The 15,380-nt window shown below is 42.4% G+C and overlaps 1 protein-coding gene across 9 annotated transcripts in view; it reads left to right on the plus strand.

Annotated features, from left to right (window-relative positions):
* Positions 1-6,477: 6,477 nt before the first annotated feature.
* Positions 6,478-15,380, plus strand: part of map7d1b (MAP7 domain containing 1b) — a 52,078-nt gene continuing 43,175 nt past the window's right edge. For 8 of the 9 annotated variants that reach the window (XM_046361766.1, XM_046361767.1, XM_046361770.1 and 5 more), the window contains exon 1: positions 6,479-6,894. In XM_046361766.1, coding sequence (XP_046217722.1) covers positions 6,828-6,894 — 67 coding nt within the window. In that variant the 5' untranslated portion in view covers positions 6,479-6,827. Of the gene's footprint in view, positions 6,895-15,380 lie in introns of all 9 variants that reach the window. The other variant, XM_046361769.1, reaches the window with a different exon arrangement.

Below are 15,380 nucleotides of genomic sequence, written 5' to 3' on the forward strand. Positions count from 1 at the left end.
TCTGTATGAGGGATGGGACACTGAGGAGGGGTTCTGTATGTGAACAATGTGCCTGAGCATGAGACAGGGATAACTTTTAAACCAAAAGACAAATGGCCGTGTCAGTCAGTCACTCCCTTATCCCCTCTCTCACTTCATTGAAATGTTAGTACACAGTGGCACGACAACCCATACCCATCTTATCCCTTGTCTCCTGTATATCAGTTAGTAGTCCCCATTAGTGGTTGGTTTACATGATAAATTAGCATGTGCCAGTCCCTTTGACAAGTAGGCTCATGTTTTCAGTATTATGTCTGGAACCTCTGTGTGGTTATGCCTATGGTGCATATTTCAGGGCATTTACATCATCAAGTGGCCCAGATAAGGTTCTGGCTGCCAAAGCAGTTTCGACCATCATAATGAGTTACATCTCAGCCTGTTTTGTCTGCCAGATTGAGTTACACTTAGGACAGTTGACCACTGAACAAATATGTCAAACTCTATATTATACACAGTCCCCACTGGGCACACACTGGTTGAATCAACATTGTTTTCACATCATTTCAATGAAATTACATTGAGCCAACGCAGAATAGACGCTGAATTGACGTCTGTGTCCAGTGGGTCACACTGCAACACAACTTTAAAATTGTGGTTACATATACAGTACCAGTCAAAGTTTGGACACAGCTACTCATTCCAGGGTTTTTCTTTATTTTGACTATTTTCTACATTGTAGAATAATAGCGAAGACATCAAAACTATGAAATAACACATGGAATCACATAGTACCCAAAAAGTGTTAAGCAAATCAAAATATATTTTAGATTCTGGAAAAGTTTGCCTTGATGACAGCTTTTTACACTCTCTGCATTCTCTCAACCAGCTTCACCTGGAATGCTTTTTCAACAGTCTTGAAGTAGTTCCCGCATATGCTGAGCACTTGTTGGCTGCTTTTTCTTCACTCTGTGGTCCAACTCATCCCGAACCATCTCAATTGGGTTGAGGCCGGGCGATCGCGGAGGCCAGGTCATCTGATGCAGCACTCCATCACTCTCCTTCTCTGTGAAATAACCCTTACACAACCTGGAGGTGTGTTTGGTCATGGTTCTGTTGAAAAACAAATGGTAGTCCCACTAAGCACAAACCAGATGGGGATGGAGTATCGCTGCAGAATGCTGTGGTAGCCATGCTGGCTAAATGTGCCCCGAATTCTAAATAAATCGCTGATAGTGTCACCAGCAAAGCACCCCCACACCATCACACCTCCTCCGTGCTTCACAGTGGGAAGCACACATGTGGACATCATTCGTTCACCTTCTCTGCATCTCACAAAGACACTGAGGTTGGAACCAAAAATCTCAAATTTGGACTTATCAGAACAAAGGACAGATTTTCACTCATCTAATGTCCATTGCTTGTGTCTTCATCTTATTGGTGTCCATAAATAGTGGCTTCTTTGCAGCAATTCGACCATGAAGGCCTGATTCATGCAGTCTCCTCTGAAGAGTTCAAATCAAACTTTATTTGTCACATGCGCCGAATACAAGATGTGTAGACCTTACCGTGAAATGCTTACTTACAAGCCCCTAACCAACAGTGCAGTTCAAGAAAGAGTTAACAAAATATTTACCAAATAAACTAAAGTAAAAAACAATTAAATGTAACACAATAAAATAACATAGGGCTATCTTCTGAACACCATCCTTACGTTGTCACAACAAAACTGATTGGCTCAAATGCATTAAGAAGGAAAGAAATTCCACAAATGTACTTTTCACAAGGCACACCTGTTAATTGAAATACATTCCAGGTTACTACCTCATGAAGCTGGTTGAGTGTATGCCAAGAGTGTGCAAAGTTTGGCTACTTTGAATAATCTCAAATATAAAACATATTTTGATTTGTTTAACACTTTTTTTGTTACTACATGATTCCATATGTGTTATTTCATAGTTTTGATGTCTTCACTATTATTCTATAAACCCGTGAATAAGTGGGTGTATCCAAACTTTTGACCGGAGCTGTATATACATATTGATGAAAGCAAGCACTTTAATATGGCTTCCAGCGGACCATCTGCTAGTGAGTTATCAGTTGACGATTTTTCCTGGCCACTCTGCATTCTCCTCTACTGATACCACGGCAACTGCAGACTTGGTTGACTCCCACGCTTTAACAGCTGCATATATATTCAGACACTGACTTCAATATTCTGTCTGCAGAAGCACTCCTTGTAAATCCAAACAACAATTTATAAGGCTTTCACTCCCAAACAAAGCATCTGTCTGAGCTCCCTTTAGTTTTGAGAAATGAATGTGTTTTTTTTTACTCCTCTGGTCTGGGAAACTGCTAGGAAGACTGTTTCATCCTGTAAAATAAACATCTTTCAGAGTAGGCTTTAGACCAGGGGTGTCAAACATGCTGCCCGCAGGCCAGATCCGGCTTGCGAGGGGGTCCAATTTGGCCCGATTTGAGTTAAAATCATTGTACTCAAAAAATATTAAAATAATATAATTAGTTGGGGGGGAAACATACTCTATAGTTTTAAATGACTAAAACCAAATCGAAACTGTGTAGAAATCATAATGGACCTACATTCATACAGCAACTACTTTAGGTAAATTTTGACTGTGAGGAAATATAACCAGACCTCATTGAAGGCCAAATACGGCCCGGGGGGCTAAATTAGTTTGACACCCCTGCTTTAAGCCTTTAGGAAGCTTTGTGTTATGGAGCTAGCTCCCTGTGACAGAATTTTCGGACATTTAAACTATTGGCTCAACTAACGGCTCTTGTCTGAGGCCACGGGTGTTGAAATTGTAGTTCCACAGGGGGCAGAGACACTGAAACACATACCTCTGTGGTTTTATGGGAGCTGTCTGAGGTTTATTACAGTTTGTACTCACATTTGAGCAAGTTTAAGCGTGTTCATTCAAAAGAGCCCTCCCTTGATACAGCCTTTTGTTGTGAGAGAAGGTATGTTTGTGCAACATTTTGCATTTGTGTGTATTGTGAGATCAAAATGTTTATTTTCCCCTTTCCCCATGTACTGTATAGTGATTAGCTGTGTAGTGAGAAACCTGCCTGACCCTTAAAATATTTATGATTTAACACTGATATCTGTAATCTCTTTATTGTCACACTTCTTAGCCAATCTAAATAATCATTGGTGCACCGACAGGCATGCTACATATTCAGCATAAGCCATTTATCACTCTTTCCTGAATAAAACATTTTATTTATCAAATAAAAGAGCAATAACTCCATTAATTATATTTAGCTTTGAAGTTACTGATAATCATCTGGAAAATAAAGGAATGAGAGATCCAATTGAATTTTGGGATTCATAATTTGGAGTATCCACAGAATGCTGCTAAAGTGTTGGGGTGGCTGAGGGTATCTTAAATCAAATTTATGGTAGAGCTAATCGTGTCAACCTAAGCTTATTTCTCTGATTTGGCAGTACATCAGGGGATTAGGGGCTGAATATGGTGCTATTATTTCATAAAGATTGCATAAGATGTTTAAAAACTGCCAGCGATATTTACAGGAGTGTTGAGACAATCTCAGATTGCGTCAAGGGACCGTGTGACAAGAGATAGTTAAGAAATAGAAAAATATTAGAACCTCTATTTTGTTGCCTCTTGGTGGGATTGTGAGAGCCTTTGATCGGTTGAATTAGGAAGCTGTGCTTTTAATTATGAATATGTAATAGTCTACAGACAATACCACAGAAATTAAAATGGTCTGTGAAAAATAACCTCAAGCAATAACTATGTATGTATGGATTGATGGATGAGATGAATGATGGATAGGTAGATGATTGGAGGGATAGAAGAGTGGATGGATAGAATAGATGGCAGACAGACTGACTGACTGTGACCTAAAATCGTCATCAGCTCAACAAAACCTCTTTACTGATCCTGCTTCCTTCTGTATAGCTGTAAAACATAACTTGAATGATTTGTGGAAGAATAGGCTTAGTAATGGCTGTTTGTATCAGCAGGGGACACAAGCCCCTGGGAATCATGACTTATCCATTCTATTTTCATACTGAAAACAGCACAAACATGAGTTGGAGCCTGGTTGATTGCACTGCATTGTTGAATATTCAGTATTCTCAAACCAGGAACTTTCAGGGAGCAAGAAATATCAGTGAATGATATTAAACAGCTTTTTGATTAACCTGAATAACTGATAACATTTCATTATGTGTGCCTTTTAGTGTATGAGAAAGTTTTTATGAGCTTTGCAGATAACATTTCATTGTGTGTGCATCATAGAGAGAGACCATTTTCCAATCGAGCCCTATCTCATCTTGGATGGGTGTGGGTGATTGAATGTCCTCTACCATTCCCCCACCCCCTACTTCCTGTCCTTGCTTCTCAAAATCTCATTACTTAACAGGACATCCTCCAGACTTCACAGCACTGTACTTACTACTACTCATTTCTCCTTCACAGGCACTGTAGTGCAATTCAAACGAATAAAAAACAATTGCATTAGGGATGCTGTTGCTGCTAGTCTTGGGTTTAAGAGAGGCTGTTGATGTGTTCGAGAGGCAGTAGAGTGCACTATAGTACACCGACAAGCAACAGTCCCCTCACGGACATCATAACTCATCTTGTTGGTGTGTTTTGATCCATCTCATAGGCTCCCACGCCCGCCAGTGCTGACACAAGGAGAGCGGACACACGGTGTTCTCAATCCTGTTGAATAATATTTATATTTATATCTCCCGCAGGATTTGTCAGTATTCTCTGGTCTTGTCATTCTGCAGTCTTGGAAGAGTCTGATTTTGAACTGTCTTGATTCAACAGAGTGCAGTGGTTTAAAAGAGAGGAGTGTCAGAAGAACTTGAAAAAGAAAGAGATGAGCCTTCAGATGCGATTCTCAAGCTTTGTAAAAACTTTCTGGAATATTTGAATGGCTGTTTCTACTGTCCTAAGTGGCTCATACATTTAAAAAAAAAATTTTGTCTCAAGACCTAGAAATGCATTTTGCCTTTCGTTTTCAAAGCATCCTGACATCATGTTACATGGATGTCCCGATTCTCTGATCTCCAATAGACCCAGTATACCAGGCTCCCGAGTGGTGCAGCGGTCTAAGGCAAGAGGTGTCACTTGCTGTATCACATCTGGCCGTGATTGAGAGTCCTATAGGGCTGCGCACAATTGGCCCAGCGTCGTCTGGGTTTGGCCGGGGTAGGCCGTCATAGTAAATAAGAATTTGTTCATAACTTACTTGCCTAGTTAAATAAAATGTATTTAAAAAAAATACCAGGCAGAGTATCCCAGAATGTACTGCATGATGTTGATGCAAAATACTGAATCGTTTAGTGAAGTGAAGGTAAATCATTCTATTTGGTTTTGAAATGTACTTCCCATGCGGTTTATATCATTCATTTGTACTGGTTTATTATTTACATTAGCCTAAGAATATTCAAATATGTCATATAGGCATTTGCTAACCTATCTGTGTTTGGTTTCTTCAACTTTCTCAGAGAGTTACTATACTGTAATAGGCAGATTATCCTGACACGTATTATTTATCTGATTTGAAATCAAAAGTGTCCTCAGGGCAAGGGGTGGAGGTGAGAATCAGGTTAAATCCATTTTTTAAACGGCGCTTTCATTTTTAAATTAATTATCCACACACAGACTGACCCAACCACATGGGGACATTGTTTTTTAAAAATGTCCTGATATAATTTCACTAAATTGTAGGTATAAAACTACTCACAAAAGTTAGTGAACCTAATAGAATATACACTCGCATTGGCTTTGTGTAACAGGCCTGGTCCAGCAGGCTTATAGCTCGCCCTGCCTCATCTAATTGGAATAGACACCAGACTCCATCCTCTGCAAGATAAATGTGTCCCCTACAGTGAAAGGAAGGTCGTATTAATTATTAATTACCTAATCAACACCACTATTCTCTCACTGTGTCACACTACAGACTGATTTAATTACAACATTAATTCCCATGTAGCCTATGTTGCAAGCTGTTTCCATTCACTGTTTGCCTCTTAGTTAGGGAATAAAGAGCAGTACAAAAAAGACAGACAAAAAGCAATGACACATTTTATATGAGTTCAAGTGACCGTGTTACCCCCTTTGATTAATGACCTGTTTATAAAGTTGTAATAGCCTAAGTGTTATTATGGTCATAGCACAGATTTCTGTGGGCTCCTTGGATAGATAGTCCACCTTGCTTGGAGTGTCCAGGATAATTATTGATGGATATAACCATTTCTAACATGGGGGTCAACCTTTCGCAAAACTCGATATATTCTCCTATTTTCCCAGTAAAAAAAACACATTATAGTACACAAATGCAAATGTTGAACAAGTGATCTAGACGTGTTTAACATTTCTAGATGTGATAGCATGTTATCCATAAAATATTTTATATGAGTAGGCGCACCGCGTTTTGGTTACCCCCGGTAGCCCAGATGGTAGAGTCTATTAGAGAGGCAGGCAGCGGCTGTAGCACATAAATATTCGCCAAGCAGTTTTATTGCTACGGGCAAGTCCCTGTGCACAGCCCGGACTTCTCGATTTCGTAGTTGATCTGTTAGAATTTGCAATAGAATAGCATCTGACAGGTTCTCTACCTCAAGAGGAAATAACAGAGAATTTTATCGACTACTTGTCATTGTATTTTTCACACCCGTTTTTCACTGGATTTCTGTCCAGTTATTCTTTTAGCTTTTTCTCCCTACCGTTCCATTTTGGATTTACGAAGGGCGTATTGGTGGTCAGACTGTACCGGGAGTTTATTATCCTGTCCTTCGATATATTTGAGGAATGACTGCAACTGGAAAAGGACTGCGAATTGCTTAAATGGAAAAAATGGAATACAACGATCTTGGGAACGATTTTGATGAGAAACTGACATTAACAGAGAAATGTAAGTTAATTTATTATAGCCTACATAAGACAAGAAATAAGCAACAGTTAGAGGATTAATCTGGTTCTTGTTGCTAAATTATCAAATGCACATGAAACATTTTAACAGTGGGGGATCGAAGGCTTGGATGTGAATGTGTCGGTATTCATCGACGTGTTAATGAAATAAGGGTGGCTGTGCAGTGTGCGCGTGCAAAAGCGTTCTGTTTTATGTTCTATTTGAAAATCCATTCACAAAAACATGACTGCAAAAAACGTCATTGATAGCCTACTGTTCCTAAAGGAATCACCAGACAGGCGCATCACATTCTTTACCCCAAAGAGCATATGAGGGTTTTTGCTGCCTTTTGGCAAACTGCTATTCCAATTAAATGACCAGAAAGATGCATGTTCATAATATTTGAAAAGGCTCTGACAGTTTTCCTTGACCAGAGAGCTGGAAAATACTGCAGCCTGTCCTATTTTCTCCATTACCAACCAATCCTGCACAGGAAGGGTTAAATGGCCCACAGCACCAGGCACAACTAACATGGCAGTAATCAAATTTATCCTGACATTGGAAATCTGCTGGCGTTGACTCTACAGTGTCCAGCTGCTGTCAGTGTCAAACCCTATACCTTAAAATAGATGACCATTGCATTGCGAACCAGCATGGTAACAACCACAATAATATTCCATCAGCAAACCTGGCACATGCTGTGGTCTAGTCTGGTCTGACTACAACATCTAGTTATAAACCAGCTTATAGCAGTGACTGCTGTTATCTGGGTCATCATACTGCTTTGTAATAATAACACTTGTGTATGAATCTGATTTGATGGTATAAACAATAGGCTATCATATTGGGATGTACAGTAATCCACTGCGGTATTCCTCTAGTCTACCCCTCCTCCAGCCATGTTGGCATGGTTTGGTCACTGGAGGCTGAGGCTGGTAACCCTCCCCCTTCTTTTGGTGAACAAGGCACTTGATGGAGGGAGAAGAGAACCACTGCAGCTCTTTATCATTCCAGAAGCAAACAATCTGGCTGTCATAGCCCTCGCCTTGTGTGCATGTGTGATGTGTGTCTAAGTGTCCATGTTTTTCTCTCTATCTAATGCAGAGTAGAGGCGTGTATTCATGGATGCCAACTGAAGCCACACTTCCCCAAAAACTGACCAAGAAAAAAAGAAACAAAACAATGTATCTTTCAACTCGGTTTTCATAAATGTCCCTTCAATTCGCAAGAGGCTGAACGTAACTCACCAGAGAAAGCCAGGCGAACGAAACAGCGCCACTCTGTCTTAATATGTGTAGGATATCTATCTGATGCTTTCTGGTCAGTGGTACAAAATAGTATGACATTGTTGCCGCCCGTAGCATTGAAAGCAAGGGAAGCCAGTGAGCATTTGGCCTCCCTTGATTAAAAATAAATAATAATAACCAATCAGCGTTGAGCTAAACAGACTGAGCTCAACTGTGAATGGTTCTTGCACACCAAAAAAAAGTGTAAAGGGAAGCCAGTTGGTCTTGGCCATAGTGGAGTTTGGAGTGTGACTGTTTGAGGTTGTGGACAGGTGTATTTTAAACTGATAACAAGTTCAAACAAGTGCCATTAATACAGGTAACGAGTGGAGGACATAGGAGCCTCTTAAAGAAGAAGTTACAGGTCTGTGAGAGCCAGAATTCTTGCTCGTTTGTAAGTGACCAAATACTTATTTTCCACCATAATTTGCAAATAAAATCATTAAAAATCATCCTACAATGTGATTTTCTGGATTTTTTCCCCTCATTTTGTCTGTCATAGTTGAAGTGAACCAATGATGAAAATTACAGGCCTCTCTCATCTTTCTAAGTGGGAGAACTTGCACAATTGGTGGCTGACTAAATACTTTTTTGCCCCACTGTATGTAGGAGGCTAACATTAACTAGCTGGCGTGTCATTGCCCATGACAGGAAGTTAGGCTAGTGAGCAAACATTTTAGCCAGGTAGCCTAGGACATCAAAAACTAAAAGTATGTAGCTACTACAGTACATGTATGACAGAGGGCAAGGTGTCTGGTAACATGACCGAATATAAACAATGCAGCTATTCCCTCCGCAAGGCTATTAAACAAGCTAAGTGTCAGTACAGAGACAAAGTAGAATCTCAATTCAACGGCTCAGACACAAGAGGCATGTGGCAGGGTCTACAGTCAATCACGGACTACAAGAAGAAACCCAGCCCAGTCACGGACCAGGATGTCTTGCTCCCAGGCAGACTAAATAACTTTTTTGCCCGCTTTGAGGACAATACAGTGCCACTGACACGGCCTGCAACGAAAACATGCGGTCTCTCCTTCACTGCAGCCGAGGTGAGTAAGACATTTAAACGTGTTAACCCTCACAAGGCTGCAGGCCCAGACGGCATCCCCAGCCGAGCCCTCGGAGCATGCGCAGACCAGCTGGCCGGTGTGTTTACGGACATATTCAATCAATCCCTATACCAGTCTGCTGTTCCCACATGCTTCAAGAGGGCCACCATTGTTCCTGTTCCCAAGAAAGATAAGGTAACTGAGCTAAACGACTACCGCCCCGTAGCACTCACTTCCGTCATCATGAAGTGCTTTGAGAGACTAGTCAAGGACCCCGCCCTGTGCAACTGGGTACTGGACTTCCTGACGGGCCGCCCCCAGGTGGTGAGGGTAGGCAACAACATCTCCTCCCCACTGATCCTCAACACGGGGGCCCCACAAGGGTGCGTTCTGAGCCCTCTCCTGTACTCCCTGTTCACCCACGACTGCGTGGCCACGCACGCCTCCAACTCAATCATCAAGTTTGCGGACGACACAACAGTGGTAGGCTTGATTACCAACAACGACGAGACGGCCTACAACATTTACATTACATTTAAGTCATTTACGCTCTTATCCAGAAGGAGGAGGTGAGGGCCCTCGGAGTGTGGTGTCAGGAAAATAACCTCACACTCAACGTCAACAAAACTAAGAAGATGATTGTGGACTTCAGGAAACAGCAGAGGGAACACCCCCATATCCACATCGATGGAACAGTAGTGGAGAGGGTAGCAAGTTTTAAGTTCCTCGGCATACACATCACAGACAAACTGAATTGGTCCACTCACACTGACAGCGTCGTGAAGAAGGCGCAGCAGCGCCTCTTCAACCTCAGGAGGCTGAAGAAATTTGGCTTGTCACCAAAAGCACTCACAAACTTCTACAGATGCACAATCGAGAGCATCCTGGCGGGCTGTATCACCACCTGGTACGGCAACTGCTCCGCCCTCAACCGTAAGGCTCTCCAGAGGGTAGTGCGGTCTGCACAACGCATCACCGGGGGCAAACTACCTGCCCTCCAAGGACACCTACACCACCCGATGTTACAGGAAGGCCATAAAGATCATCAAGGACATCAACCACCCGAGCCACTGCCTGTTCACCCCGCTATCATCCAGAAGGCGAGGTCAGTACAGGTGCATCAAAGCTGGGACCGAGAGACTGAAAAACAGCTTCTATCTCAAGGCCATCAGACTGTTTAACAGCCACCACTAACATTGAGTGGCTGCTGCCAACACACTGTCATTGACACTGACCCAACTCCAGCCACTTTAATCATGGGAATTGATGGGAAATGATGTAAATATATCACTAGCCACTTTAAACAATGCTACCTTATATAATGTTACTTACCCTACATTATTCATCTCATATGCATACGTATATACTGTACTCTATATCATCGACTGCATCCTTATGTAATACATGTATCACTAGCCACTTTAACTATGCCACTTTGTCTACTTTGTCTACATACTCATCTCATATGTATATACTGTACCATGCTGCCCTGTACCATCACTCATTCATATATCCTTATGTACATATTCTTTATCCCCCTTACACTGTGTATAAGACAGTAGTTTTGGAATTGTTAGTTAGATTACTTGTTGGTTATCACTGCATTGTCAGAACTAGAAGCACAAGCATTTCGCTACACTCGCATTAACATCTGCTAACCATGTGTATGTGACAAATAACATTTGATTTGATTTGATTTGATTTTTGATTTGATTTGAGTCATAGACTGTTTGAGCAACATGAAAGAGAGGAGGATGAAATTGGCATTTCTCTACAAGTAGGGTGAGACAGCATGCTTTTTCTACTTACACACACACAGAGAAATCAGTACTATGGACAGCCACATCATATTTAGCTTACTTTGATTGGACTAAATAGTTTTTGCTATCTTTTAGTTGTCACTGTATTAGACTAAGCATAGGTGATATGATTATGTTGAAATGTTATAGTTTAAATTGTGCTGGAATTAGTGGAGGCAATTCTTGACTTGCGGTAACTCTGTGGTTCTAAATCAGTAGTTGTTTAGTAGTTCGAAAATGTCGTAAATGTTAACTTGACTGACCATGCTGTAGGTCATGTTACATGCAATATGCTTTGTGGACTCCACTGGACAGATTTTGCTCTCCGGTTTGGTTGAAGGTGTGGTTGAATTTTTTCAGCCACTGTGTCTTGTTATTGTCTTGACCTTAGGCCTATACATTACAGTGGCAAGAGCCACTATATCATAGGGTTAAGAGCCTTGCTCAAAGGCATATCAACAGATTTTTCACCTAGTCGGCTCGGGGATTCGATTGCTGTCCCAACGCTCTTACCTGCTAGGCTACCTGCCACCCTAGTAATATTATACTGAACAAAAATATAAAAGATTTTACAATGTTACAGTTGGAAATGGAAATTTAAAACATTTCCTTAGGCTCAAATCTATGGATTTCACATGACTGGGAATGCAAATATGTATCTTTTGGTTACAGATACCTTAAAAAAAAGGTAGTGGCGTGAATCAGAAAACCAGTCAGTATCTGGTGTGACCACCATTTTCCTCAACCAGCGCATTACTGTGAGGTGGTTCTGGAGCTTTTTTCAACGATACTGAAGTGGGCTCGGGACCTTCAGCTAATACACAGTGTTGATTGGTCGGTATGATGTTATCAGGAATGTCCATGTCGGACAAGCAGAGATGTTAAATAAACAGACACATTCCTTCTCTCTGACTCTTCTGAAGACAGCCTCTGCCTTGTAAAGGTTTGTTTTGTTCCTAGAGACTCACATGCCTGGCCTGGTCTGACATGGTTCTACGAGAAGAGATTTGAATCCCAGATCTTTGTGTTGTAATGTGATGCATTCAGACAGAGGTGAGGCTGGTAGAACGGCTAGCAGAGCGCTGGCTGAGGCCTAATGCAGTTAGCCTACCCCATTGACCCTCTGTCACCTCTCATGCCCCTTGAAACCAGTGCCATGGTATGCATCCCACATTGTACCCTATGCACTACTTTTTGATGTGGGAGCATAGGGCACTGGTTAAAAGCAGTGCACTATTTGGGGAATAGGTTGGCATTTGGGATGTAACCATGATTTGAAGTGTAGACTGGACACTTCAGGGATAGTGCTCCTCTGGCTTGAAGTGTGAAGCAGCTGGGGCTAGCAGGCCACCATGGTACAAAGACAGAGACAGAGATACAAGCCCCAGAGTCCTGTTGTAGAGCAACATTAGTGGCTTTGTAGTTGAAGAGGCAGCCAAGCCCCTCTCCAAGATGTAACATGTTCAAAGGAGCTCTGTTTGCAGTTTACAAAAGGAAGTGAGGCACCCATTTATTTGTGTTTAATGCAGACAGAAAGGGTTTGAACTTGTATGATTCTTTATATTATCTTTGACATCCTGAGGGCTGGTAGTACACTGCAAATGTTTGTAAGTGTGTTTCATGCCATATAGGGACCTACTCAAATGTAAAAACATAAATCCTTGAAGTTTAATTCAGAAAAACTAGAGTCTGGATTCAATCCGTAGTGCTGAAGATCAGCGATGTAGCATGATTGAAATTTAAATGCAACGTTTCCGCGTTCGTGGAGACTGTATTCACAGTAAACGCTGCATATGTTGGCTCAATCGGACAGCACCTTTAAATTCCCCCCGCGCTACAACGCTGATCTTCGGTAATACGGATTGAATCCAGCCCTAGGTTTAACTTCTTGGTTGCAAATCAGCTTTTTAACTGGAGATTTTGCTAAAAGTCTTCTTCTTCTGTGGAAGTAATCATTGAACGTGGACTGACGTGGACTCTCTTCCACTCCCCCAAAGTTTTCCTAATGTAATGTTCCTGGCCCACATTCAAGATTACAGTAGGCTTGGAAGTGTAGTCTGCACCCCAAATGGCACCCTATCCCCTATATTGTGCACTACTTTTGATCAGAGCCCTATGTGCCCCGGTCAAAAGTAGTGCACTATAGGGACTAGAGTGCCATTTGGTACGCAGATGTAGATTTTGGCCCCAGCACGATTCCTTTCCACAGAAGTTTCCCCATTCTCTCTCATGAAAAGAGTTGAAAACAGGTTACTTCTTCATCATCATGTGTGGTTAATTAAAATGCACTACTAATCCACACATAATGAGGTTCACATCCTGGATAACCTGCTGTGATTATTCCTTGGACTTCATAAGATTTACTGCTAAAAAGAGGGTCAGAAGTATAAGGGGGACTGAGTGAGAATAGAAAAGAGGAAAGCACCGTCTCCCATTTCTCCTTAGTCAGACATGTTGAAGTTCTGACAGCTTTTCTTAATGTCTCTCCCCTATTGCCAGCTGGACTGTGTGTTCAGTTTGTACATGCGGGTGGAGAGAGGAGAGTAGGGGTTGGGATGGGTGTGGAAGGCCCTGGTTAGAATGTGAGGCATTCTTTTCCAGAGGCCCGTATCTGCAGCGTGCGAGCAGGGGGGGTGAGGGGTTAGGAGGGTATCGAGGGGTGTTATTGGGGTTTGAGCTGGACCATGGGCGTCAGAGGGAGGGAGTGAGAGATGGAGGGAGAGATGGAGGGAGGAAGGGAGTGAGAGATGGAGGGAGGAAGGGAGAGAGGGAGGTGTCTGCAGTGATTCTTAGGCAGACCAACCAGAGCGCTCCACGTCAGCGAGCAGGAGCAGCCTCACTCACTCACTCACGCACGCACGCACGCACGCAAGCATGCACGCAAGCACACACACACACACACACACACACACACACACACACACACACACACACACACACACACACACACACACACACACACACACACACACACACACACACACACACACACACACACACACACACACACACACACACACACACCTCGCTGCGTGCAGATCCAGCTGGTATAAATTAGGGCCACTGACCACTCACACCGGAACTAGAGGAAGTGCTCCATCCTGTAGCGTATAGAGACGGACGAGGTCATTGCCTTGGGATACGTCCCAAATGGCCTATGTGCCCTGGTATAGACCCCCGTAGGCCAAAGTAGTGCACTATGTAGGGAATATGGTAACTTTTGTGATGCATCTTAGTATAGTAGATTCTAGATCCAGAGACTGGCTCAGTTTCTATTCCCATTTCACTTCGTTGCGATAGTAAAACACTGAAGTCATTGATGACTAATCAAAGACATTTTTCAATTATAATTGCCTTATTGACGAATGTGTGACTGAAAATCTAACTCATGTCTGTAGTCCTCTCACATTTTCTAATCAGATTAATTTTACTGTGGAAAGAAATTCAAAAATGTCTCACTTGTTTCCACTGTCTACAGGAAGGGAGAAACAATATAAACTCAGCAAGAAAAGAAACGTCCTCTCACTGTCAACTGCGTTTATTTTCAGCAAACTTAACATGTGTAGATATTTGTATGAACATAACAAGATTCAACAACTGAGACATAAAGTGAACAAGTTCCACAGACGTGACTAACAGAAATGGAATAATGTGTCCCTGAACAAAGGGGGGAGGGGGGCTACACCAGATTTGCCAGTTCTTGCTGTGAGATGTTACCCCATTCTTCCACAAAGGCACCTGAAAGTTCCCAGACATTTCTGGGGGGACACCTGAAACCCCACCTCTTTAAGGAATACCTAGGATAATAATATATGCCATTTAGCAGACGCTTTTATCCAAAGCGACTTACAGTCATGTGTGCATACATTCTACGTATGGGTGGTCCCGGGGATCGAACCCACTACCCTGGCGTTACAAGCGCCATGCTCTACCAACTGAGCTACAGAAGGAAGTAATCCTTCTCACCCCCCTTAAAAGATTTAGATGCACTATTGTAAAGTGGCTGTTCCACTGGATGTCATAAGGTGAATGCACCAATTTGTAAGTCGCTCTGGATAAGAGCGTCTGCTAAATGACTTAAATGGAAATGTAAATGTAATGGCCCTAGCCCTCACACTCCGATCCAACAGGTCCCAGACGTGCTCAATGTGATTGAGATCCGGGCTCTTCGCTGGCCATGGCAGAACACTGACATTCCGGTCTTGCAGGAAATCACACACAGAACGAGCAGTATGGCTGGTGGCATTGTCATGCTGGAGGGTCATGTTAGGATGAGCCTGCAGGAAGGGTACCACCTGAGGGAGGAGGATGTCTTCCCTGTAACGCACAGCGTTGAGATTGCCTGCAATGATAAC

This window comes from Oncorhynchus gorbuscha, linkage group LG09, assembly GCF_021184085.1.
Source record: "Oncorhynchus gorbuscha isolate QuinsamMale2020 ecotype Even-year linkage group LG09, OgorEven_v1.0, whole genome shotgun sequence".
Classification (NCBI taxonomy): domain Eukaryota; kingdom Metazoa; phylum Chordata; class Actinopteri; order Salmoniformes; family Salmonidae; genus Oncorhynchus; species Oncorhynchus gorbuscha.